General features: G+C 39.2%; 1 protein-coding gene across 4 annotated transcripts in view; it reads right to left on the reverse strand.

Annotated features, from left to right (window-relative positions):
- erc1b (ELKS/RAB6-interacting/CAST family member 1b) overlaps positions 1 to 26,347 on the reverse strand; it is a 321,625-nt gene that overhangs the window by 167,726 nt on the left and 127,552 nt on the right. For all 4 annotated transcript variants that reach the window (XM_056456008.1, XM_056456007.1, XM_056456006.1 and 1 more), the window contains 2 exons: positions 25,008 to 25,143; positions 726 to 857 (listed from right to left, as the gene is read on the reverse strand). In XM_056456008.1, coding sequence (XP_056311983.1) covers positions 726 to 857; positions 25,008 to 25,143 — 268 coding nt within the window. The remainder of the gene's footprint in view (positions 1 to 725; positions 858 to 25,007; positions 25,144 to 26,347) is intronic.

The raw sequence follows: 26,347 nt of genomic DNA on the forward strand, positions 1-26,347 counted from the left end.
TATATATATATATATATATATATATATATATATTTAGCAATTAAAAGTAAATATTATTATATAATAATATAAATTATTAATATTAATTAATTAAATATTAATAAATATTACAGTAAGTATTATAAGTATTAGAGTAAGTATTATAGTTATAGTAAATCTTTATTTTTTTACAAAATGCTGATAATAGAAGGCACAACAATATATGTTTATTTGTTAATAAATAAAGGTTTAAATGTGCATTTCATACAAACATTTTAGAAAAAATGTCTGACAGGTGGGCCTTCAAAACTTGATCGAAGAAAAAAGTGGGCCCCACAGTAAAAAAGGTTGAGAACCCCTGATATAGATGATAATAGCAAAAGACTCAATACTGCCACTGCTGCTGCAAAGGTTTTAATTAAGAAGAAAATTTTTTTTGAATAAATAATAAATATTAAAATAGAAAAAATAAATATTATATTATGTTATATTATATTACATTACATTATAATTTATAAAATAAAAGTAATAAAAATCTCAACTACTGAATAAGTGACTCTTCTCTTTACTTGAAGAACGATGCATGAGATATTCAGTAAAAAATAATCTCAATCTAAAACTATTATGGCAATATGCAGCATCCTAAAAGACATTACAGATGTAAATGACTGAGAGGTTTACACAAGATAGTAATTGCACATTAATGGCCCTAAAACGTCATCGGTGCTTGCAGTGGCATCTCTCACCTGTTTCTCAGCGTTTGCACGAGCGGATTCCTCTTGTGCCAGCACCATTTCTCTCTCAGCAGTGATCTGAACGCTCTCACGCAAAGCCTCCTCCAGCTCCTCGATGCGATCGTCTTTCAGCCGCAAAGAGTCCTGAGAAGAAAAAAAAATCTTTTAAAACATGCAACAAGCTGATGACAAACTAAAGATAATATAATCATTATTATTATTTGCTTTTGCGTTTGGGCAGTTGTCATTATAGCTCATGTTTAGGCAGTCACTTGGAGATTTTAGTTTCAAATAAAAACAAAAACTTCAGAAACAAATGGGCAACAAAAAACTAAAGTTGAAGTAATCATCTAAAATGTATAAAATTCTTAATCAAAATTATCCTAAGACAAGAATGGGTGTTGTTCATTAGTTTTAGGACTTGATGAATGGCTTTGATAGACTTCAAATGCTGACTACGGTATATTTAATGTTTGAAAAACCCAGCGTGAGAAATCTCAGAACTGTGGAATGATGGTTTTTGGCATATTTTCTTTAGAATATCCCTGTGCAACACATTCAGTTAATGCCAGAATTATTAGCCCTTTGATTTTTTTTTTATTTTTTTTTTTTTTATATATATATATTTCCTAAATGATGTTTAACAGAGCAAGGAAATTTTCACAGTATGTCTGATAATATTTTTTTCTTCTGGAGAAATTTGGTTTATTTCAGCTAGAATAAAAGCAGTTTTACATTTTTTATGAACCATTTTAAGGTCAAAATTATTAGCCCCTTTAGCTTTATATTTTTTCGATAGTGTACAGAACAAACCATCGTTACACAATAACTTGCCTAATTACCGTAACTTGCCTAGTTAACTTAATTAACCTAGTTAAGCCTTTAAATGTCACTTTAAGCTGTATAGAAGTGTCTTGAAAAATATGTAGTCAAATATTATTTACTATCATCATGGCAAAGATGAAATAAATCAGTAATTAAAAAATGAGTTATTAAAACTATTATGTTTAGAAATGTGTTGAAAAAAAGCTTCTCTCCGTTAAACAGAAATTGAGGAAAAAAATAAACAGGCGGGCTAATAATTCTGACTTCAACTGTATTAATTCTCAATCTATAAGTACCACCTACTGGCCAAGAGTGATATTGCATTTTTATTCAGCCTATATGGTTTTTTTTTGTTTTTGTTTTTTTTATGCAGCATGTTTTCACAAAGCTGTAGTCAAATAACTACGTCCTTTTATATTTTTAAATTTGAGAATCTTTTATAAAAAAAAAATACAAAACAAAAATAATATTACATTTTGGAAATCTGAATTTGCTTGTAAAAATTAGAATCAAATTCAGTGATTGCAAGATAAAACAAACTAACCCAACTGTGGAACGAAGGGTTTTGGTATTTTGTCTTTAGATTATCTCAGAGCAACACATTATTTCCTCACAGTATATAACCATCTAAGGCGACGCAGTAGGTAGTGCTGGTACGAGCCTCAGCTCAGTCAGTTGGCATTTCTGTGTGGAGATTGCATGTTCTCCCTGCGTTCGCGTGGGTTTCCTCCGGGTGCTCCGGTTTCCCCCACAAATCCAAAGACATGTTGTACAGGTGAATTGGGTTGCCTAAATTGTCCATAGTGTATGAGTGTGAATGAGTGTGTATGGATGTTTCCCAGAGATGGATTGCAGCTGGAAGGGCATCCGCTGCATAAAACATGTGCTGGATAAGTTGGTGGTTCATTCCGCTGTGGCGACCCAGGATTAATAAGGGACTAAGCCGAAAAGAAAATGAATGAATGAATGATATAACCACCTACTGGACGAGAGGGGAATTGCATTTTTATCTGCCTACATATTGTTTTTTTTTACTCTTTTATGCAGTATATTTTCACAAAACTGAAGTCAAATCATTATGTTTTTATATTATGTTTTGAAATTTGACAATCTTTACATTTCTTAAAAACATATACAATTTGGAAAGGGGAGTTCTGAATCAAAAATCTGAATCAAATTAACCAAACAAGTGTAGCAGCAGGTTGCTCTGAGAAAGCAAGTTGCAGTCCGTTCACAGCACGTGAGGTATAAACATTGTGAATTCTTGGACTGCGGTTTAAATGAGGGCAACCCGAGCCGTCCATCTGAAGGACGTGACTCATCTACAGTCTGCATCTGTGATGACTCAGATCCACAACTGAGAAATCACACCACTTCAAGCTGAATTCGGAGGTCAAAGCCTTAGTTATCATGAAGGCCTGCGACTGATTGCATGTGGAGAAATTGGAAAAACAGAGGAGAAAACGACGGACAGCGCAAAAAAAGCGAGATTGAATGTGTGCTAGAGAGTGAAAGAACGCAATGGTTAGGGACTCAAATGAATAGGCATTGTGGGATACGTGGAGAAACGCCAGAGCGCTGCTGAATATGGGAACGGTCTTGAGTTCATTACGCCGCTCCATTTCAAGGAACATTCACATTTCATTTTCCCCCCGCATTTCAAAAATCCGCTACAAAAAGTCCTGACTCGTTTGGCAGGCCCGAGGCACTTAGTGCAGACCTCTACAAACATGCGCTCTGACGTACACAAAATACACACGAATACACACACTAACTGCCATTCATACAAATGGAGCTCTACAGTGGTAATGGCCTCCATGCTGAGAAACTGCCTTCTAGCTAAAAAGCATCAGCCTTCAATATGAAGACAGAGGCCTGATGCACACAATCCCAGACGCGGATGATCACAGCCGGCGTTTTTCATGTGGAAAGCCGCACCGCAAAATTCCTGCTTTGTGAATGTGAAGGTACACAGATGTATCTGTCGCCCTGCTGCAGACAATTCTGAGAGAGAGAAAGAAAAATCTGTATTTTGGCTGTTTACATAAGATGCCAGCATGCAAAACTGACCGTGGCTGATTTAGATTTTACATTTATGCCTTTGGGAGACTTTTTTTTCTCAAAATTGAGGTCACTTCCTTTCTTAGGATGCTTTTTAATGCACTTCGTAGTAAACTGAACCTTAGCGCTTTTATATTTAAAGCTATGTAAATGCGTATTATATATGAGGGATGTGTAATTAACACAGAACTGCTTCATTCTAATCTGAAACAAACCTTCAGAAGCAGGACTTTTGTTAATTGTATCAGTGAAAACCTAAAGTTGAAGTAAAAATCTACAATAGTGACCATTTAAAACGAATCAATTATTTTTTTTATCAAAATTTTCAAGACAATAATGAGTGTTGTTTAATAATTTTATGATTTTGATGAAGTAGTTTTATATGAAGTTTTGTATTCGTTTTAGATGAAGTAGTTTTACTTTTGACCCAGACATTGAATACTGTATATTTAATGTACAATACACAGGCAGATAATGCAGACAATTCTGATTTTTGTCCGTTTGCATTCTATTTGAGAGATGTGTAATTAATACAGAATTGTTTCAGTCTAATCTAAAATTAAAAATATTCAGGTGAAAAAATTAGTTATAACAATAATACTAATAATAATGTAAATATTTGTATGCAGTTTACAAATTAAAACTAACTTTTGTTCAAGGTATTTATTGATCTGTTTGCTTGTTTTTTGTAATATTCTGTATGTCTTAATAGTTAATATCTAAAAGACAATATGTGTATTTTATAAAATAAAATTAATAATTCATTTCATTAATAGATATTAATTATTAAGCATGCTGGCATACTACTACTACTACTACTACTGGTAATAGTAAAAATAAATAAATAAATGAATAAATAACAACAACAACACTAATAATATTTTTTTTTAATAAATAATAATAATAATAATAATAACAATAACAACAAATTATATAACAACAATAATAATAATAATTATTATTATTATTAATATTCTATATGCATTAATCGTTATTATATATCTAAACATAATATATGTATTTTATAAAATAATGAAATAAAAAAAAATATTATTAATAGTAATAAATTTTTAAGCATGCAGGCATACTACTACTACTAATGGTAATAATAAATAAATAAATAAAAATATTAATTATTATCTTTATTATTATTATTAATAATAAAAATAAAAATGTTCTATATGTATTAATAGTTATTATATATCTAAACATAATATATGTATTTTATAAAATAATAAAATAAAATAAATAATTAATCTTATAAATGGTAATTAATTACTACTACTACTACTACTAATGATGGTAATGATACTAATTTAAAAAATAGAATTATATATTTTGTATAAATTTTAATATTATATAGAAAAATTATAATACATGTTATAACAATATAGATAATAATAATAATAATAATAATAATAATTATTATTATTATTATTATTATATCTTATGTTTATGTGAAGTCAATAATTTAGCTTTTAGCTTTATTCTAGTATTTTAATAACTTTATACTATTACTATATTCTTGTACTATTACACTATCCACATTAACATAACATTCTGTTCTTTCCCCCCATGCATTCACTTTAGATACAATTAGCCACAAATGACATACATTTGGTTTGCACATAAAACTGAGCCTCGACTTAAATCTTCCAAATCTAATTACAATCATTTTCAATCTCTTCCAAAAAAATCCCTTCCAACACAAGGAATCAACAGTCAATCACTCGGCACGAGCTCTCATGCGCACCATTCGAGACGTCGTTTTCATGGTTTTCATCTGGACTCCTGCGCCACAAATTCCTGCGATGAGAGACGACATCGATAACCAAATGCATCTGTCCAATCGGCAGGATTTTTTTTTTTCTGCAACCGAGGTCAGCAATTACAGAAAGTCAGGACTCGAGGAGGGCGACGGGGGTACAGATCACAGCATGCAGAAGAAAAAAAGTCTTGCTCTTCTATCTTATTTTAACCGTATTTAGCTTGCACTTTCCTCTCACAGGCAGACCGCAATCACTTTGGTTTGATTTAAAGCGACAGTAATCCTTTTTGCTCGGTCAATATCTCATTACGGTAATGCTTTTGGTGCCAAAACCACACAGATGATAGAAGGAGACACCTCAGGGAAGCCACAAATCAAAGCCACATGCTGTACCGTAGGGACCGTCCGGGCTCGGGTGGGGTTTTCGGGTGGAATTTGCCCAGTTTTTTTTTTAATCCGCGATGAGCAAAAAGCAATTAGGTGATGAGCTAAAGAACAAAAGCGCAGATCAGAATGACTTGCAGCTGTATATTATAGTCTGTGAAACACCAATAATTGACTGAGATTCAACGAGAGGTCGTTTTCTTACCATTTGTGGCTTCTCTTTTTGGATGGAAATGGGATGAAAAATGTGTTCGCAATGTCACTGCGCTGTCTTGGGATGTTAAGGAGAAAGACACTGATTGAGGAGTTTTTCAGGGTGAGGAGTTTAGGTCAGGAAATGAAGCCAAAAGTGAAATGTTAGATGGAAAAGTTCTAGAAAGATCATCGGAATCGGATATAAACAATGCAATATTTCCTGAAATATCTGTGAGCGCTGAAACAGATTATTAGAACTGTGAATTAAATAAAGATAAGATACAACGTGGTTAGCAAAACAAGAAGACGCTGCTGTGAGTACTAGCTGGGTAAGTTGGCATTTCTGTGTGGAGTTTATAGGTGCTATAGGTGAATTGAATAAACTAAATTGACCGTAGTGTATGAGTGTGTGCGTGTGTGCGTGTGTGCGTGTGTGTGTGTGTGTGTGTGTGTGTGTGTGTGTGTGCGTGTGTGTGTGTGTGTGTGTGTGTGTGAATTAGTGTGTATGGATGTTTCCCAGTACTGGGTGCATCTGCTGTGTTCAACATAAGCTGGATAAGTTGGTGGTTCATTCTGCTGTGGCAACACCGGATTAATAAAGGGACTAAGCCGAAACGAAAATGAATGAATGAATGAAAACGGAAATAGAATGACTAGAAATTACCTCAATCAAATGAAAAATCTAAAACAAAAAAAGTATAATGCACATAAGAATAAATACCTACAATATATGAACATTAAAATGATCTGTTTATGGTGAAAGGTATTAATATATCAAACCTTTTTTGTAAAAAAACATTTCAATGAAACTTGTCTAAAATAATTGATTAAAAATTTAGAAAAAAACTAATGTGAAAATTTGCCTTGGGAACCAACCAAAATCATTTAAATACTAAAATGTAAATATTTCAAAATGAAAATTTTAATATAACAAATAATAGCAAATAAAATAAAATAAAATAAAATAAAATAAAATTTTTCTTAGAAAAATATTAAAAATAGTTTTTGCTAATACTAATAAAAGCATTTTTTAATTCATAAAAAATGAATTCTTTTATTCATTCATTTTCCTTCAGCTTAGTTCTTTTATTAATTAGGGGTCACCACAGCGGAATGAACCGCCAACTTATCCAGCAAATGTTTTACACAGCGGATGCCTTTCCAGGCGCAACCCAGTATTGGGAAACACCCATACACACTCATTCACACTCATACACTACGGCCAATTTAGTTTATTAAATTCACCTATAGCACATGTCTTTGGAATGTGGGGGAAACTGGAGCACCCGGACAAAACCTACGTGAACACGATGAGAACATGCAAACTCCACACAGAAATGTCAACTGACCCAGCCGGAACTCAAACCAGCGACCTTCTTGCTGTCAGGCAACAGTGCTAACCACTGAGCTCCTGTATCGCCCCAAAACGTAGATAATTCAAAATGAAAATAAAAAGTAACAAAATATACCAAAAATTAACTACAAATATTCTAAACAAAATCTAATAATAAAGTAATACTTATCGAATGAAAAAATAAAGTTACAATGTAAACAGAAATCGGATTATTAAAGTTAATTTTAAATATGAATAAAGACTCAAATTCTTCATTTATTTATTTTTTCGACTTAGTCCCTTTATTAATTAAGCATCGCCCCAGCGGAATGAACCACCAACTTATCCATTATATGTTTTACACAGCAGATGTCCTTCCATCCATAACCCAGCACTGGGAAACACCCATTCACTCTTGCATTCTCTCACATACACTACGGCCAATTTAGCTTGTTCAATTCACCTATAGTGCATGTCTTTGGACTGTGGGGGAAACCAGAGCACCCGGAGGAAACCCACACCAACACGGGACAAACATGCAAACTCCACACAGAAATACCAACTGACCCAGCCAAGGCATGAACCATAAAAAGAAAAAATAATCAAACTATAAGAAAAACTATAAATGTTGCCTAAAATTACAAATATTTTAAACTGAAGGATAAACTATTCTGAACAACAACAACAAAGAATCTAATAAATACAATTATAAATATTAATTAGCATAAAAAGTTTGCACAAACTCAATAGTAGTTCATTCAGATCTCAAATGACCTCAGCTAAAAGTGTAAAATAAGACACAACCAAAGTGACCTCCCTTAAAATAGATATCATTTTCCCGGTGGGAGGATTTTTCAGTACTGTTGAGAGTGCGACAGCGAGCAATCACAAACATTTATAAAAGAACCGGAAAGGAGCAGCAGGTGTCCGTCCTTCCTGGAGGAGGAAAGCGTAAAAGACGGGCCAAAAGCTCGGTAACATCAAACAACAAACAGGCCCAATAAAAAGAGCTTGGAAGTCTATTAAAGAAATGGGAACATGCGGATGTGATTCTCCCGAAACCACACCATCTGATGCCCAGCTCCTGATCCTGGACCTGCTTTGAGTTCAGACACTCCTCTAAAGGCAATAAGGTCAAACAATGGAATAAAAAAAAATTACTAATGCTAATCATCATGCTTGCTCAGCTGATTGATTACATCAAATGTGATCTAAAATGTTATGTTTAGATATGCAAATGAGTTTTTTTCCATAAATATTTAGCACAAAAATCAGAACAATGGATGGAGTCAGGTTTAAAATTCTTTTTTGGCATATATTATAGTCACTGTTTTTATAAAGGGTATTTTAGGTATTGATTTTTATTATATATTAAATAATAAATAATTCATAAAATATTGCTTAAAAGCCAGAAACTTAGCTGATTAAATATTTTTTCAAAAACAAAATGTATATAATCAGACCAATTATGCATGAACATATCCCTCTGTAAAAAATTAATAAATAAAATGATTACATTAATAATGTTCTAAAACGTTATGTTTAAATATGCAAATGAGGCATTCTTTGAATAAATGTTTGTTAATTTGTAACCACAAAAATCTGAACAATAGATGGAGTCAGGTTTCAAATTCTTTTTGGACATATTATAATCATTACTTTTACCAAGGAGATTTTGGGTATCAGTTTTTATTATATATTAAATAATTAATAACTCATAAAATATTGCATAAAAGGCAGAAAAAAATAATTTGTTTTCTATAATAAGATATATGTATAATTAGGCAAATTATGTGTGAACATATCTGTGTGTCAATTTTTTACAAATAAAATACATAATACTAAATATATATGAGGGCAACACGTTGGCTCAGTGGTTAGCACTGTCACCTCACATTAAGAAGGTCGCTGGATCGAGCCTCGGCTGGGTCAGTTGGCATTTCTGTGTGGAGTTTGCATGTTCTCCCCGTGTTGGTGTGGGTTTCCTCCGGATGCTCTGGTTTCCCCCACAGTCCAAAGACATGCGCTATAGGTGAATTGAATAAGTTAATTGGCCGTAGTGTATGTGTGTTTGGGTATTTCCCAGTGCTGGTGTTATGAAGCGGACAGGAGACAGAGGTAAGGAAACGTTAGGGTGTTTATTAAATGACAACAAGGAGCACATGAAGGATAGCCAGGAGGATCAGGAATGATGTTGGGGTCTTTTCCTCCGTGGCTGGGTAACAGGAATACACGAGGATGGACAGCACACACCAGATACAGCTGACAGAGGATGACACAGACTTGGAAGGACTGGAAGACAGGACGATTCGGGAGGACCAGGAAGACTAGGAGGAATACAAAGAGAACAGGTAAGTAAATCGTTTGTTTTAGCTGAGGATGACTACGCTGAGTGGTCGCTCAGTTGTCCGCTTTCGTCGAGACGAGCCCGGACAATGAGCGACTGGAGTGCTGTGCTTTATCTGGTGCTCGTGAATGTGATGCAGCTGTGTGCTCATTAGAAGTCAGGTGATGGTGATCTTCGTGAGTGGGGGTCGTGAGAGCCTGACCAATCCATGACAGTACCCCCCTCCCCAGGGCCCGCTCCTGAGGGCCGACACCTCCGACGCCGTGGTGGTCTCCCTCTGCCTCTAGGCGCTGGGAACTCAGGGTGGCTCTCATGAAACTCCACCATGAGACTAGGATCGAGAATATCAGCTCTGGGAACCCATGTCCTTTCTTCGGGGCCGTACCCTTCCCAGTCCACCAGGTACTCCAACTGGCCACCACGACGTCGGGAACGCAAGATCTCCTTCACTGCGTAGACGGCTCCTTCTTCTAGGAGCAGTGGAGGAGGGGGTTCCTCTTCGTGGTCAGGCTCTGTGGAGGGAAGAACAGGATCGTGATAGGGTTTCAGGAGTGATACGTGGAATGTAGGGTGAATACGGTAGTGAGAGGGTAATTGTAGTTTGTAGGTGACGGGGTTAACCTGTTCCACGATGGTGAAGGGACCAACAAATCGGGGACTTAACTTGCGAGAGGGCAGTCGCATGCGTATGTCCCGGGTGGATAGCCACACCTTTTGTCCGGGTGTGTATCTGGGTTCTTCAGACCTTCTCCTATCGGCGGTTACCTTGCTTCGACGGACTGCCCTCTGCAGATGTTGATGAGCCTCGTCCCAGACTCTCTCGCTCTCCCGGAACCAGTGATCCACTGCGGGGACATCAGATGGTTCGCCATCCCAGGGAAAGAGCGGTGGTTGGAAGCCCAGGACGCACTGGAATGGCGTGAGTCCGGTGGAGGGTTGCCGCAGTGAATTTTGGGCATATTCTGCCCAGCCCAAATACTGGCTCCAGGAGTTCTGGTGACCACTGCAGAAGGTCCTCAGGAACCGTCCCACCTCCTGAATCTTCCTCTCTGTCTGCCCGTTGGTTTGGGGATGATATCCAGAAGAGAGGCTGACGGCCACACCTAGGAGCTTGAAGAAGGCTTTCCATAGACGTGAGATGAACTGTGGACCTCTGTCCGACACAATATCTTCTGGAATACCAAATGACCTGAAGACTTGATTAAAGATATTGTCGGCAGTTTCAAAGGCTGTGGGAAGACCTTTCAGAGGGATTAGTTTGACAAACTTTGAGAATCTATCTACTATGACTAGAATACAGGTATTACCTTCTGACGAAGGGAGGTCAGTGATAAAGTCCACTCCTAGGTGTGACCAGGGACGGTTCGGAATCGGCAAGGGATGGAGCTTTCCAGCGGGTAGATGACGTGGGCTCTTGGATTGGGCACAGTCCTTACAGCCCTGAACATATTGCCTCACATCCCTTGCCATGTTTGGCCACCAGAATCGTTGGGATACTAGCGAGAGAGTATTGTTGATCCCTGGATGTCCAGTGCCTAGCGAGGTATGTAAGGAGTGGATCAGATCTACCCGGTGTTCAGGTGGTATGAACTGCCGATGAGGAGGGCATCCCGGCGGAGCAGGGGCTTCCGGAGTGGCAACGACTGGAGGAGCGTTCCAGGTGATCGGACAAATGGAGATGTGTTCGGGAAGAATCTTCGTTGGGAGTTCTTCATGATCGTGATGCTCGTGTAAACGAGAGAGAGCGTCTGCTCTTAGATTCTTGGGTCCTGGACGATAGGAAATGGAGAAATCAAAACGTGAGAAGAAAAGTGACCATCTGGCTTGACGTGGACATAGTCTCTTGGCCTCTTTGATGTATTGGAGGTTTTTGTGATCTGTGATCACCTGGAACGGATGTTTGGCTCCCTCCAACCAGTGACGCCACTCCTCCAAGGCTAGCTTGATTGCTAGAAGCTCCCTGTCTCCTATGCTGTAATTCTGCTCCGCCGGGCTCAACTTCCGAGAGAAATAGGCACAGGGATGCAGTCGGGGCGGTGTATCATGATGTTGAGATAATACTGCCCCGACGCCGGTGGTGGATGCGTCCACTTCCACCACGAAAGGAAGATTTGGGTCAGGATGAGTCAGGAGTGGGGCCCTTGTGAACTCCTTCTTAAGAAGGCGGAAGGCTGCGGCTGCTTCTTTGGTCCACTCCAGTCCTTTGGGTTTACCCTTGAGGAGATTAGTGAGAGGTGATGTAATCCTGCTGTAGTCCTTGATAAACCGTCTATAAAAGTTAGCAAACCCAAGAAACCTCTGGAGCTCCTTAATGGAAGTGGGTTCTGACCAGGATAGAACAGCCTCAATTTTCTTCCCATCCATACGTATACCGGTTTGGTCAATGATGTATCCCAAGAAATGAATCGACTTCTGGTGGAATGAGCATTTCTCCGCTTTGAGGTAGAGGTGATGTTCTCTCAATGTGTGTAGGACCTCCGCAACGTGTTGGCGATGTTCGGCCTCACTCCGGGAGTAAATGAGGATGTCATCTATGTACACTATTACACAGTGGTGAAGAAACTCCCGGAGGACTTCATGAATGAAGTTTTGGAATACGGAGGGGGCGTTGACCAGACCGTAAGGCATGACCTCATATTCATAGTGGCCAGTAGGGGTCACGAATGCTGTCTTCCATTGGTCCCCCTCACGTATTCTTATCAGATTATACGCGCTGCGGAGGTCCAATTTAGTGAAGACTTTAGCTTCTCGGAGCTGTTCCAAAGCGGCTGGTACCAGAGGAAGGGGATATCGGTATTTTACTGTACCGTTATTTAGGACCCTGTAGTCGATGCATGGACGCAGCCCTCCGTCCTTCTTGGCCACAAAGAAGAAGCTTGAGGCGGCTGGTGATTTTGAGTGACGTATGTACCCCTGACTCAGAGCCTCCCTTATGTAATCTTCCATTGCCTGATTCTCTGGAAGCGAGAGCGGGTAGATCCTACCTCTTGGCAACTGGGCATCTGGAACTAGGTCGATCGCGCAGTCCCATGGCCGATGCGGCGGTAGCTGGGAAGCTCTCTTGGGGCAGAAGACATCATGAAAGGAGCTGTACTCCTTAGGAATGTGGATAGACTGCTTCTCAGGAGGGCTCTCGACCGATGTTGCAAACAAAGAAATGGGGTTCCGACCTTGAAGAGGGAGATTTGGAAAACAGGCAGGTGTACATCCAGATCCCCATTTCTTTATCTCTCCTGTGCCCCAAGAGATGATGGGATCGTGCTTCACCAGCCACGGGCGCCCTAGAATGATGTCCATATTTGCACCCTCCAGAACCAGAAATTGAATCCTCTCTTGATGTAACAACCCCACTTGAAGAAGGATGTCTTCGCATTGTCGATGGATACGGGTCGAAGATCGAGTGCACTGGGTTATCGGTTGTATCTGGTATATATGCGAGGACGCCTCAGTACGGAGGTGGAGTTGACGACAGAGGGATTGGGAGATGAAGTTCCCTGCTGACCCGGAGTCGATGAGGGCTGTGACAAGGAGAGAAATAGAGGCAGTAGTTATTTGTACGGTGGTAGTAAGTGGTTTACATTGTTCAATATTCGTACTGAATACACTCACTGAAGTCCGAATGGGACGAAGGGGACACTCCATACGGGTGTGGTCCACTGACACCGCAGTATAGACACAGACCCCGGGTCAGCCTCCTCTGTCGTTCCGCTGATGTCAGTCTTCCAGACTCTATTATCATGGGTTCTGGTTCTGGAGAGGCTGTTGACTCAGGCGATTGGAGGAGTGCAGACGAGGGGGTGATGGTGTCCTGTTGATAGGAACGGAGACGATCGGAACATCGGAGAGAATGTTGGATGAATCTCTCCAGACCCATTGTATCATCTAATGTGGCCAGTTGGATTCGGAGAGTGGGTTCCAAGCCGAGCCGGTACGTGGTCAACAACGATCTCTCATTCCATCCACTTGCAGCTGCTAGAGTGCGAAACCGGAGAGCATATTCCTGTGTAGATAGAGTACCTTGCTTTAGATGATACAGCTGCTCTCCAGCGGCTACTTCCCCATCAGAACGTCCAAACACCTCTTTGAAATACTCCGTGAAGGTAGTGATGGAATTCATGACCGGCCCGGCTTGGTTCCAGATCGTCTCAGCCCATTTAAGTGCAGGTCCAGAGAGTAGAGATACGATGTAGGCGATCTTCGACTTATCTGTGGGATATAGAGAAGGTTGCATTTCGAATATGAGGGAACATTGTAACAGAAAACCATTGCACTCCCCCGCTCCGCCTGAGTAGGGCGCTGGTCGGGCCATGGGACTGGAAGGAAGGGCCGAAGAAGAAACTGTGGAGGCGGAAGTGCTCGGTGCTGGTGGTGCGTTGGAAAGTGGAGCTGGTGGCTGTAGAATCCGCTTCAACTGGTCCACCAGCTCTTGAAGGTGATCGGGGGTGCTCATGTTGTCGTCGTTATGGGTCCGGGCTTCTGTTATGAAGCGGACAGGAGACAGAGGTAAGGAAACGTTAGGGTGTTTATTAAATGACAACAAGGAGCACATGAAGGATAGCCAGGAGGATCAGGAATGATGTTGGGGTCTTTTCCTCCGTGGCTGGGTAACAGGAATACACGAGGATGGACAGCACACACCAGATACAGCTGACAGAGGATGACACAGACTTGGAAGGACTGGAAGACAGGACGATTCGGGAGGACCAGGAAGACTAGGAGGAATACAAAGAGAACAGGTAAGTAAATCGTTTGTTTTAGCTGAGGATGACTACGCTGAGTGGTCGCTCAGTTGTCCGCTTTCGTCGAGACGAGCCCGGACAATGAGCGACTGGAGTGCTGTGCTTTTATCTGGTGCTCGTGAATGTGATGCAGCTGTGTGCTCATTAGAAGTCAGGTGATGGTGATCTTCGTGAGTGGGGGTCGTGAGAGCCTGACCAATCCATGACAGCTGGGTTATGGATGGAAGGACATCTGCAGTGTAAAACATATAATGGATAAGTTGGCGGTTCATTCCGCTGGGGCGACCCTTAATAAATAAAGGGACAAAGCCGAAAAGAATATTATTGAAAGAATATCCCTCTGTAAAACAATAATAATAATAATAATAGTAATAATAATAATAATTTAGTAGATTAATAATGTTCTAAAATGTTATGTTTATATATGCAAATGAGGCATTATTTATATAAATGTTTGTTAATTTGCACCACAAAAACCTGAACAATGGATGGAGTCAGGTTTACATATTATATATAGTCAGGTGGACATATTAGCCATTGCTTTTACAGAGGGGATTTTGGCTGATTTTCTGGTTCTGGTCAGAATCCTGGAAGCAATGAGCTGTAACTGTCTGATTGTCTTTTTGGTAAGGTCAGTGAGGAGTCTATTACAGTAATCCACTCTGCTGGTGATAAAAGCATGAACAAGTTTGAACAAGTCCTCACTGGAAACAAAGCATCTAATTCTTGCAAACCATGATTATACAAGGATTTGCCTAATGATTTTACCCTAACTTGCCTAATTAACCTCGTTAAGCCTTTAAATGTCACTTTACGCCATATAAAAGTGTCTTGAAAAATATTTAGAAATGTGTTGAAAAACCTTCTCTCAGTTAAACAGAAATTGGCGAAAATATATAGGGGTGGCTCTAATAATTCAGGAGGGTTAATAAATCTGACTTCAACTGTATATTTTAGCCTGCTTTGACTGTTGTTTTTGCCAAACTAGGGTTTGACAGTCGAGAGACACAACAAACTCTCTATGTGAAGAGTTCAACGAATTCACTGCTGTTTAAAGCCTCAGTAAATCTCAAGCGAAGTAGCTGAAAGTGGGCCACAATAAACTAGAGTGCTGTTAATTTGTGAACGCAATCAATAACAAGAAGGCCAGGAGAGGAGGGAATTGATGTGAGTGACAAGCAGAAAGAAATCTAAGCCTCCATGACGAGCTCAGAACAGGGCTTTGAAACGCTCCCAAGAGAGCTGGATATCAAGCCTCTGGGTGCTGCAGTTACTGCCAACACTGTTTACTTCTCTTTTATAACCTCCTGTGATGTGTTTCATTGAAGTGAGCCCTTTCCGGCATCTTCTAACTTAAGATTTCGGCGTCTTCGTCATCTTAAGAGTGTTTTCTGTAGGGTCTACATCAAAATGATGGTTGGTGTGTGTAAGATGACACGAAGGGTAAACAGCATCCTAAATATAGCACATGATGTATGAATACGCTTTTAGAATATGTAATACGAATGGTTACAACTGGGAATTATATGTATAGCATAATGTAATATAATGTAATGTAATGTTCAAGTTATTTATATTTTTAACGAAAAATAACTTATAAATTATGAATTTCTTTATGGTGTATTTCTGTATTAAAAATGAATCAGTCTGAAATTTGTGTATTATTAATCTAATATAAAAGTAACATTACGCACTATATATATGATAAAAATCTAAGTGCTTAATATAAATCATTCAGGTCAGTTATTATGGATATTAAAAGCAAAACCAATAAAATAAAACAAAATAAAATGATATAAAAAAATAACACAGACAGTAAACAGCTTTCTAATTTCAGCACATGATCTATGACGACCATGACTATGGTTATACTAATGGTCACATCTGAGAATTATATGTATGGCATAATGTAATATCATGCAATGCAATATAATATAATATTAAAGTTATTTACATATTTAATAAAAAATTTTTTATAAATTATACATGACTTTATGATGTATTTATGTGTTAAAAGTAATCAGTCTTACATTTTTGTATTAATAATATAATATAAAAGTAACATTACACACTATACATGTCAGAAAGAGTAAAATTCTATGAAATACTACATAAAATTATTATGAAAATAAAATATTGATTAGTCAGCTATTATTGATATTGAAAGCTAAAATAAAAGAAAATAATATTCAAGTTATTTACATATTTAATTTTAAAACTGTTATACATTTCTATATAAACAATTAATCTGTTTTAATCTTGTATATTATAATATAGAAGTAACATTAAAAGACTTCTTTAGATATTGCAATATTTTATAAAGTACTACATAAAATTATTATGAAAATAAAATACTCATAACTCAGCAATTATGGACATTAAAAGTACACTAATTTAATTTACTTAAGCAGCTGTTGTATTTTGCGGAATTCATTTTAATTAATTGCATTATTTATTGTAAATAGTTAATATATTCCGTAATGACACAATTTAATCCATGTTTTTTGTTTTGTTTAGTCATATTTCTATAGTCTATAGTAGACCTTTGACAAAGGTATTACAGTATTTTACCATAACTTTAATATATATATACAGACTATAACATATATAAACAGATAATTATTTATATTTTACTTTAAGTCAAACTATTTTTGACCTTATTTATTAAAAAAACAACAATAATAATAATAATAATAATAATAATAATAATAATAATAATAATAATAATAATAATAATTATTATTATTATTATTATTATTATTCCATTTAAATTGCACTTTTCTGGACACTCAAAGTGCTGTACACATTTTTTGGGGGTGGGTTGGTTCTCCTCATCCACCACCAGTATTAAAATTTGAAATGCGCAAGACAAAATCACTAATAAAAATGACACTATAATATATAATAAGGTCACTTCTAGAGGTATCCATTATCCTGGACAGGTCATATCCTGACCACATGTTGTGGCAGTCATGAAGTAGTGGAGAGAATGAGACTGATTCCTGAAAGACCCCAGTGACAGACGACTCTTTGCATTGATCCTGTGGGCCAGCCTGAACACCGACTTACTCACACCTGCAGCTTCTCCACGATGGACGTCCAGCATTCTCCAGCCTCCAGCGCCTAGACTGCAGCTCTGCACAAGAAGTTTAGCCAGAGGAGAAATGATCAGGCCCAACTGAGCTTGGTTTCTAGAGTTTTTTTCCTTCCCTTTCGTCAGTTGGTGAAGTTTGTTCCTTGCCACTGTCCCCACTGGCCTGCTTGGCTTGGGACTTGTGGAGCTGCGCATCGATGGATTTTCTCTTCAGTGTTTGGACTTTCAGCAGTGAAAATAATCCACACTGAACTGAACTAAACTAAACTTCAACTCAACAAAACTGGACTGACACCATTTCAACTTACTAGAACTTCTATGTTAAGCTGCTTTGACACAATCTACATTTTAAAAGTGCTTAGGAAATAAATATGAACTGAATTGAATATTAGATCTATTCCTCACTTCATATTACAGAACCCCATTATGGAGTACAAAAAAAGTTGAGCTACAGAAAAAAAAAACACTGTCCAGGTGTGTTAAACGTTTGGGTCTGTCTCTCCACCCTCTGTGGTTCTGGGAAGCTGACCTTTAATTCGCAGTCCTGTGATCACTGCTCTAACCGTGCACTGAACGATAGCGGGTGTCTGCGCACAACGTGTCATAAAGCAGGCTCCCCAAAGCATAAAGTCATTATCATCAAAGTATCTCTGCGGGGAAATTCTGCCCACAGCAGGGAAGCCACTGGGGTAGTTTCAAAGCCCCTAGTTTATGCATATGACAGTGGACGCAAAAAAACACAAGAATGAGAGCGCATGAACGTCCCATGCGACCCGAGGCTAAACACTCAGCATAAAAAGGAGGAGAAAGACTTGAGATGTACCAGAACAAAGATGGGTGTAAACAACAAGGCTCTGTGCTGATTGAAGGGGTGGAGAGCTGCATATGGGGCTGATGGGTATCAGATGGTGCAGCTCTGTGAAAGAAAAGACTTGTTTTAAGAGGCTCGACTCACTTGGCGGCCATTTTGGATCTGGATAACACCCCCGGGCAGTTTGTTTCTAGTCATGCAAGCTCAGCTCCTATCTACTTGCAAAAGGGAGGAGTGAAAACCTTGTGCCAACTTGTGTTACAATCACATGCAATGCGGAAAGAGAAGACTTTTAAAGAGTATTACCATCTGATTTGCAAGTTAAAGATTTAAAATCCATGGCACTGTTTAAATCTGCAGTTAAGATACATTTTTGTCAACTAGATGGTGAGTGGGTATAGTTTTAAGCATTCGATCAGATGCATTCGATCAGATAGCTTTCTTACTGTATGCTATAATGGCATTGAATGTCTTCAACAGTTACAAAAGACCATCTACGCTCTGTCAACTTCCCTAAAGTGTTATGGTATTCATGTTACGCATTGAATTAAAATAGATTATTATTAAAATTGTAGTTGCCTTACTACTAGTAATTTATTCAAAAACACCAATCAAATAAACTATAAAGTCATTTGAAAGGAATGAATAATGGAGGAGGGGGCCATTTAGGTTATTCTTTATCGTATCCATCTCTTGTGGATACACGTTCCACGGTAGAACGATCAGATGGTCTCCTTGCCAAAAATAGCAGTAAGATCTTCGAACATTAATTCAGGATTTCCTTTGTTATGGCTGTAATGTTGAATGTTAAGATTTCTACTATTCATTACTCAACAACTGCTATGTCACATGTTTTCTGGCACAGGCCAGAGCTTTCTGAAAAGACGGTGAATAAGACAAAGTAAAGCATTGGAAGGCTTGCAGAGAAAAATGCATTTCCTTTGTTTTGAGTATTTGAGTAGTGGTGTTAACACGCCATTTCTAACATACACAAGAAAATCGAAGTGTTGCACACCTACAACAGCTCGAGAAAGTTGCTGTTCGACTAGCAGAGCTCCTCTCCACCGCTGCTTTGGAGTGTCAGTCTCAAGACTGGCGTCTGTTAGCTCCCTCCTGACCTGTTCGCGCTCAAGAGGTGATGAGTGGCAGAATCAAGCCTTTCATGTGTGAAGTACACTGTGCCTCTAGCTTTTCTTCCTGCGCTATTTTCATTCCTCCATCTCGGCCTGGTTTTACCTCTCTCTCTTTCCGTTTCCCTCTGAGTGTTGAGAATGGCTCTCGCCACCGCATTAGTGATGACGACCTTGTCGGGCAGATTTTTACCGCAATTTTGTTTCACCTCTGCTCAGTGTTACCGCTAGAGCTTGATCTCTCGTCAGTCTTCAGAGGTTTTGGAAGACAGACTGGAACATTCAAGAACATTCCACAGAGACCTCAAGAAGAAAAAAAATCTGAACCTGGAGCTGCCAATGCTAATTTGCCCAAGACAGTAATGTAACATCCAATCCCAAGATGGTTCCTCTACACGCACAGCTCATTGTTAGGTCAAGTACAAACTATTAGCAAGAAATATAACAGTTCCCTGCTTTAATAAAATAGTTTGGTATGTTGGTTTTAGCTGATTAAAGTTGGTCTATGACTTTTGAGTTCTAAAAGCAAAAACAACGCTGTCTAAATCCAACCAAAATGAAATCTAATCAAACCCAACCAACCAAAGTCAAACAAAAAAAAAAAACTCAACAAACAACAGTCAAAGAAACACAACCAACCGAAACCAAACTAAACCAAACAAACCCAACAAACCCAATAAAAGCAAGCCAATACCAAAGTAAACGCACAACAAAAAAACAACTGAACATACTCATCCCAACTGAACCCAACAACACCTAAAATTACTCAACTAAAACCAAACACAACAAAATCAAGCCAGTCAAAGAAACCCAACAAACTGAAACCAATCTAAAAAAGTAGCAACAGCAACAAAGAAAAAACACAAAAACAAATCCAACCCAACCAAACACAATCACACAAATAAACAAACTCAACCAAAGCAAACCAAATCCAAGCTAAGCGCACAAAAAAACCCAAATTAAAACCAAATCAACCAAACTCATCCCAGTTGGACCCAAACAAACCTAACCAAACTCAACGAAAACCAAACTAAATAAAGCACAACAAAAAACAGGCAAAAACCCAACCAACTGAAACCAAACTGAACAAAAAAAAAAATCAAACCAATTACAACCTGACAAATAAACAAACCCAACCAAATTAAACTAACACCAAACTAAACACACAACAAAACCAAATTAATAAACCAAACCCCACTAGTCCCAGCTGGACCAAAGCAAACCCACAAAAAAATGGATGGAACAAACCAAACAAACCACAACCGAAATAAACAAAGCAAATAAACATAAAAAAACAAACCTAACCCAATTCAAACACAACCTAATAAAATGGTTTGCTCATCCATCTCATTGAATTTCATTTGTTAACATTTGGCCAACTGTTGCTTCCTAATGGATCCTACGTGTTGTGCTGCACCCAGTCTGTTATGGCAGGTTGCAAAAATGACATTTAGGATGAAAAAAGGCCTCCCCCCAGGGACTGTAATATGTTCCCTCTCAATAAAAGCAGCGTCGGCAGGCCGGCGAGTCATAAAAGGCTCCTGTTTGACTCTTTTATATCTGCGTGGTTAAAAAGGACCATAAACCTGTGATTCGCCTGCAGCACTTTGGCTTTATTAACTCCACTGTGCCGCCATCACCTGTCAGATCTTTTCATTCGTCTACAAATGTGAACACAAAGTGAAAGAACAATGACAAGCTGTATATTTTCAGATGCGTACATGGTGCATAAATCTTTATAGGTGCGTTTGTTAATGATAGGTCAAAAAGATCAGTCACCGAGGCTGATTAGCATTTCTAGATGGTCAGACAAGTCAGAATTGCCTGCTGTGAGGTTTTCTTAAGCGTGCAAGAACAAAATCACAAGACCACCAGTGCTTGTAAGAACACTTAGCAGAATGATCCCCAACTTGCCAACGTTATAAAATAGTGTTCCACAATTGCACACTAAAGGTGTCACTCTAAGCTCCCTGCATTTGAGTGCTGATGTTTACAACCACACGAGAGCACAATGTGCCAAACATAAAAGGGGTCGGGAGACTTATAAACAGAAGACCTATGGCTTACAACCGCCATTCCTAATGTGCGGTGCTACAGCATAAGTCTAATGGCTACACACACTGCACCTGCGGGGGAAAGCCTTTGCTGACTTTGCTTTGATGATTGCACAAAAGTATTCGGCAGAATATGATCACCCTTTTAAGATAGAGACATGTTTACTTGATGTTCCTTTTGCTATTCTCCTTTCAACTCCCTTTTTCAATTTTTCCGCCCTATCTACCTTTGATGAAGGGCAGTCAAGGTGGATACCGGGCTACAGAGGGACCTTCTGGTCACAAGGCATGCTGGGAGTCAGAGCATTTGGCACTGAACTCTCAGTGAAACTCTGCAGTAAAAGGGAACAGACTCAACCACGCAGTAAAACAGGTATTTACTGGGCTTCATTATAATGTCATCTTTTCTCCCCTGCTGTCTTTCTCCATCCTGCTTCTCTCAGTTTCCCAGCGAAAGTCTTGATTTCTTCAGGCTGATGATATTTGATCAGCGGGAAGGAGGTGGGGTACAGCTTGATGATCCAGTACGTATTGCACGTCTGGGAACTCTGTATCCGGCGGAAAATGTCTCTAATGCTGGAGAGATGTGGAGGCCTATAAAAACCCATCTCCTGTTTTATCAGACTAGAGAGATAAATGAAAAAGGATAGGGATGATTCAGAAGAGGTTAAAGTCACGCTATTGAGGGGCGTTGATCAAAGCCCGCTTCATGCATTGCGATTCTCTGCACATGCAGCGTCTGCGCACCATTTGTTCAATCTACGGAAACTAACAGCTAATCTTAATTAACTACACGTTGACATTTTGATCAAAAAGTCACTTCAAAGATTAAATACTGAACAGCACATTGCTATATAAGGAGTTTTGAGTGGCTGTTATGTTTTTTTGGAAGTCATTTATAGCATGAATTTGTATGCATAGATGCATCAATAATGGCTGCTACCAGGGGCCCTCGGACAAATTTTCACAAAAGGGTGGGGATATTGGTGATGGCTCAGTGTCATGGATGTAGGACGTGGGGTTAGGTACGGTCGCGTACATAAGTAAAGAGCATGGGGGAGAATGGGGGTGTTGTGGGCCCCTAATATTATCTCTGGTTGGGGCAGTCATGGGGCCTTAATAATATCTCTGGGGGCCCCCAAAATGCGTGGGCCCTTAGAATCATCATACCAACCCAACCATCATTTACAACCCAAATGTGCTATGTTGTGGCATCTTAAAAAAACTTGATGATTTTGAAGGTGATTGACAAAACATTGACCATTCTTGGTTGATACATTTTTGAAGTAGACAAATGAGGAATCCACACACAGTATAAACGTCTATAAACGTCTATGGTTATCGGGCCCAGAGTTTAAGATAGTTGCCAGACTTTTCAGTGACTTTGCAATAATTAGCCATTATCAAATTGGAGTAAAATTTTAACTGCAATACAATTTATCTTTACTGTAAGGTAGAAACGAAATAAATTAACACTTTCTGTCATTCTACATACACTTCAACTTGTGTTGTAGCTAATCAAATCCAAATTCAGCTGTATAAAACAAAAGGGACAACAACATTCTATCCTGGAACTATCAAATACATCCTCTAGGGGTATGGTTTAAAGTATGATTAATGACAACAGCTGGCAATAAATATCAAAACTTAATATTAAAGACAAGATGTTTGCTCGACAGGCTACAGTGATGTTTGCCTAAGAAAGCACCACTAATAAGAGGACTGATTGAATCAACTCATGTGGCAGAAACACCATGCCACAAGCAGGAATCTAAAAAAAAAAAGAAACAAGAGTTCTTGACTTTTGACCATCGAAAATTTTCCAAAGTCAATAGTTGCTATTCTGAATGTGTTTGTGCAGCTTTGGTGCTCAACCACGACCGACCACCCCACATCCCACCTCAGGGCTCCAATGGAAACCTTAGAAATTGATTGAAAAAGCCATTTTTAGTGCCGGGTCAGCGCTGTGCTGAGAGAGAGATTCGCTCTGTTGTCCTAGGCTAACCTTTCTCTCAGCTCGCCCTGACCGACCAATTGGAGCAGGACCACCGTAACCATACCAAATCATCAACAACAATCGGTTTCCCTTCCAAACACGCCTGATGCATCCAATAGCGTGTGGAGATCAGCTCGGTGTTGGTCTGATCTACAGTCTTAGGGCCTCAAGGCTGGATTGTGACGTGCCTGTGGCGGTTCATGGTCTTGGCTGAAAGAAGAAGCATGTGGCTGCTTCCAGACGAGGTCCACGATGCAGCCGCATCAGGGTGCTTCGAACAGGGGAGAGCAAGCCACAATGTGGGCTCGCGGCAACGTGACCCCACAGAGGAAGCTGGGGCCCTAAAGTCATAAATGAGCTCTCTTTGACCGCAACACGTACTCATGCACACGCACACACTGACGCTCCAGTTGCCGGGTACCACAGGTCGAAGTCCAATAGCACATCAATCCTGCTGTCAGAAATAAAGCATATGAACTCGAACGAAAACAAAGAACACATGACACAGAACAAGGAAAATGTGAAAACGGAGAATGATCGAAAGAACAAACTCCTGGCCAGGAAAAACACCGAAAACCACAACAAAGGGAGGGCCGCTGTGGCATTGTTGTCCAGAGGTCTACGGCAGAGAGGAAAAATAGCGCCTTCATAAAAACGGGGACTTTTTGTGCGGAGATTCTCACAGACATTCACTGCTGATTCTGGCTTTCTCTCCGGACCCTCACTCCAGGAAGGGTGGGATAGACCACCACAGAACACCATCCTGTCAAGCTAGGGCTAAAATAGTCAATATGATGAAAGTTACATCAGCTTAGATGAGGTCGTTTGTATTCATAAATCTCCTCAAACAAAACACTCCGATACCTAGATACCGAAGTTGATGTTTCTACTACAATATTGCACAGCCATAAATTCAAAAATAGTTCCTGCGGTTGCACAGAACAACTGTGTCTTATTTCATCGTTCAATTATCCTCTCCTTTTCTTTTTTCCGAAAATCCAAAGCTCACAAAGAAAGGAGGACACGAGGTCAGGATGTGCGTGAATGCGGTCTGGATGAGGGAAACATGAGATCGGTCTTTACCTGAGAAGAATCCCAGCAATTCTCAAATGAGGAACTGGAGCTGACATACACACTTATATAATCCAAAGATGGATCGTTCTGAGGAGACACATTTTCTAGGCAGCGCGAAAGGAAAAACTTTAAAGGCCACACAAAGATTTGAGCTATTGTGATTAACTCGTGTGTTTTTTTGGAGGGGGGGTGGAAATTGCCCCTCTTAAAAAGGTTGATGGTCCTCATTATGGGTTAAGTTTCAATGTTAAGACTGTAACAGCCACTGCTCTTGTCAGATTTCAGTGGTTATGCGTGTAAAACCTTTGCCTGAAATTCATTACAGAGAACAGGGTTTCATCTTGCATTTCAATGAGGCAACCTCACACAAGCCCAAGTGCAGGGTTACAAACATCCCAATGCTTTTGGATTAGAACATCGCTCAATATATAGGATGCTGTTCCCAAGTGAATCACGTAAATAAATGCCAGGTGCGCTTTTTACCTTGACCTGTTGAGAACTCTCATTGATGTTATCCTCTCGCTTACGGGCCTCTTCCATCAGCTGGGCGTTCTTGCTCTTCTCCACCTGCTCTTTGTGCTTCAGGTTGGCAACTTTCTTGCTTTGGTCTTTCATCTGCCTGCAGGGACACACCAACAGACTTCAATCAGACATGCACAGATGGACATTGAGGTAGGTAGATATACGAAACATGGGGAAGGAGGAATGTGTGTGTTCAAATACCTTTGATAAACTAATGGTATGCTCAGAATAGCAACTAGAATGTATAATGTGCACATGATGAAATAATATATGATGTTTCACATTCAATTTTTACAAGGACCATGACTATGGGATAGAGTGTGTATTATTCAGTATATCGATAAACATCAAAGTATTTCAATTTTGACTATGAATAATTTAAATCAAAATAAAATCCAATTTTATTATGTTTAAAGTGTATTATAAAGCCCTTTAGTAGTGGCTATCTACTGTAAAGCGGGGGACATTTACAACAGTCATTAGTGGTTCAAAATGAAATAAAATAGAGTAAAAATAGTATGTTCTATACAGTTAGCATTGCTTTGATAAAATTTACATAATAAAATAAAATACCAGCCTTTTTTACAGTCAAGTACAAACAGAAGGGGTCAATGAGAGGAGCCTGAAGCGAACTAGCTTATTATAAATGACAACAAAAGGGAGCAGGACTGATCTCCACAGATCAAGCTGTGCTCCAAATGAAAGGCAGTATGTTTGTGTTTGAGCTCTGGGATTTTTCTCATTATCCTTCACCATCCTCCATTTGCTGTGGCGTGGAAACCCTCAGGAACACAAAGCACTACCAAAAAGGAAGGAATGGATAAATGAAAAGAGCAGTTTTCATTTCTGAGAAGTGTCATACCAAACAGGCCGAGATCCTACAGTCATCCGCTCCCAATGAGTTTTCTCATTGACGTGGCCGAGCATCGGAGATCGGTTACCGTAGACCATCTTGACTTGATCAAAAAAGTAAAAAAACGTACGCCTCTGCCCTGCAGAACAGATGTAGTGCTGACTATGCCAACACCAATGTCTTTAAACGAGCAATAACACAGCGTTGTGGAAAGACCTCCTTCGGCCCCCCTTGACACCACAGAGCATTGCCCAAGACACACAATACTGCAAGGTAATTGAAGAGCTATTATAGGGACTTATGGGATATGACAAGCCACGTCTTCATTTGCCAGGAAAACGGCACCAAGGTGCTTCTCAGAGCTCCTGCATCCCAATTCGGTTGGCTCTTTGGAGTAAAAACCAGTGTAAGGAGATCAAGAGAGCTTTCAGAGCGTGCTTGTTGAAGC

Source organism: Danio aesculapii, chromosome 4 (assembly GCF_903798145.1).
Source record: "Danio aesculapii chromosome 4, fDanAes4.1, whole genome shotgun sequence".
Lineage (NCBI taxonomy): Eukaryota > Metazoa > Chordata > Actinopteri > Cypriniformes > Danionidae > Danio > Danio aesculapii.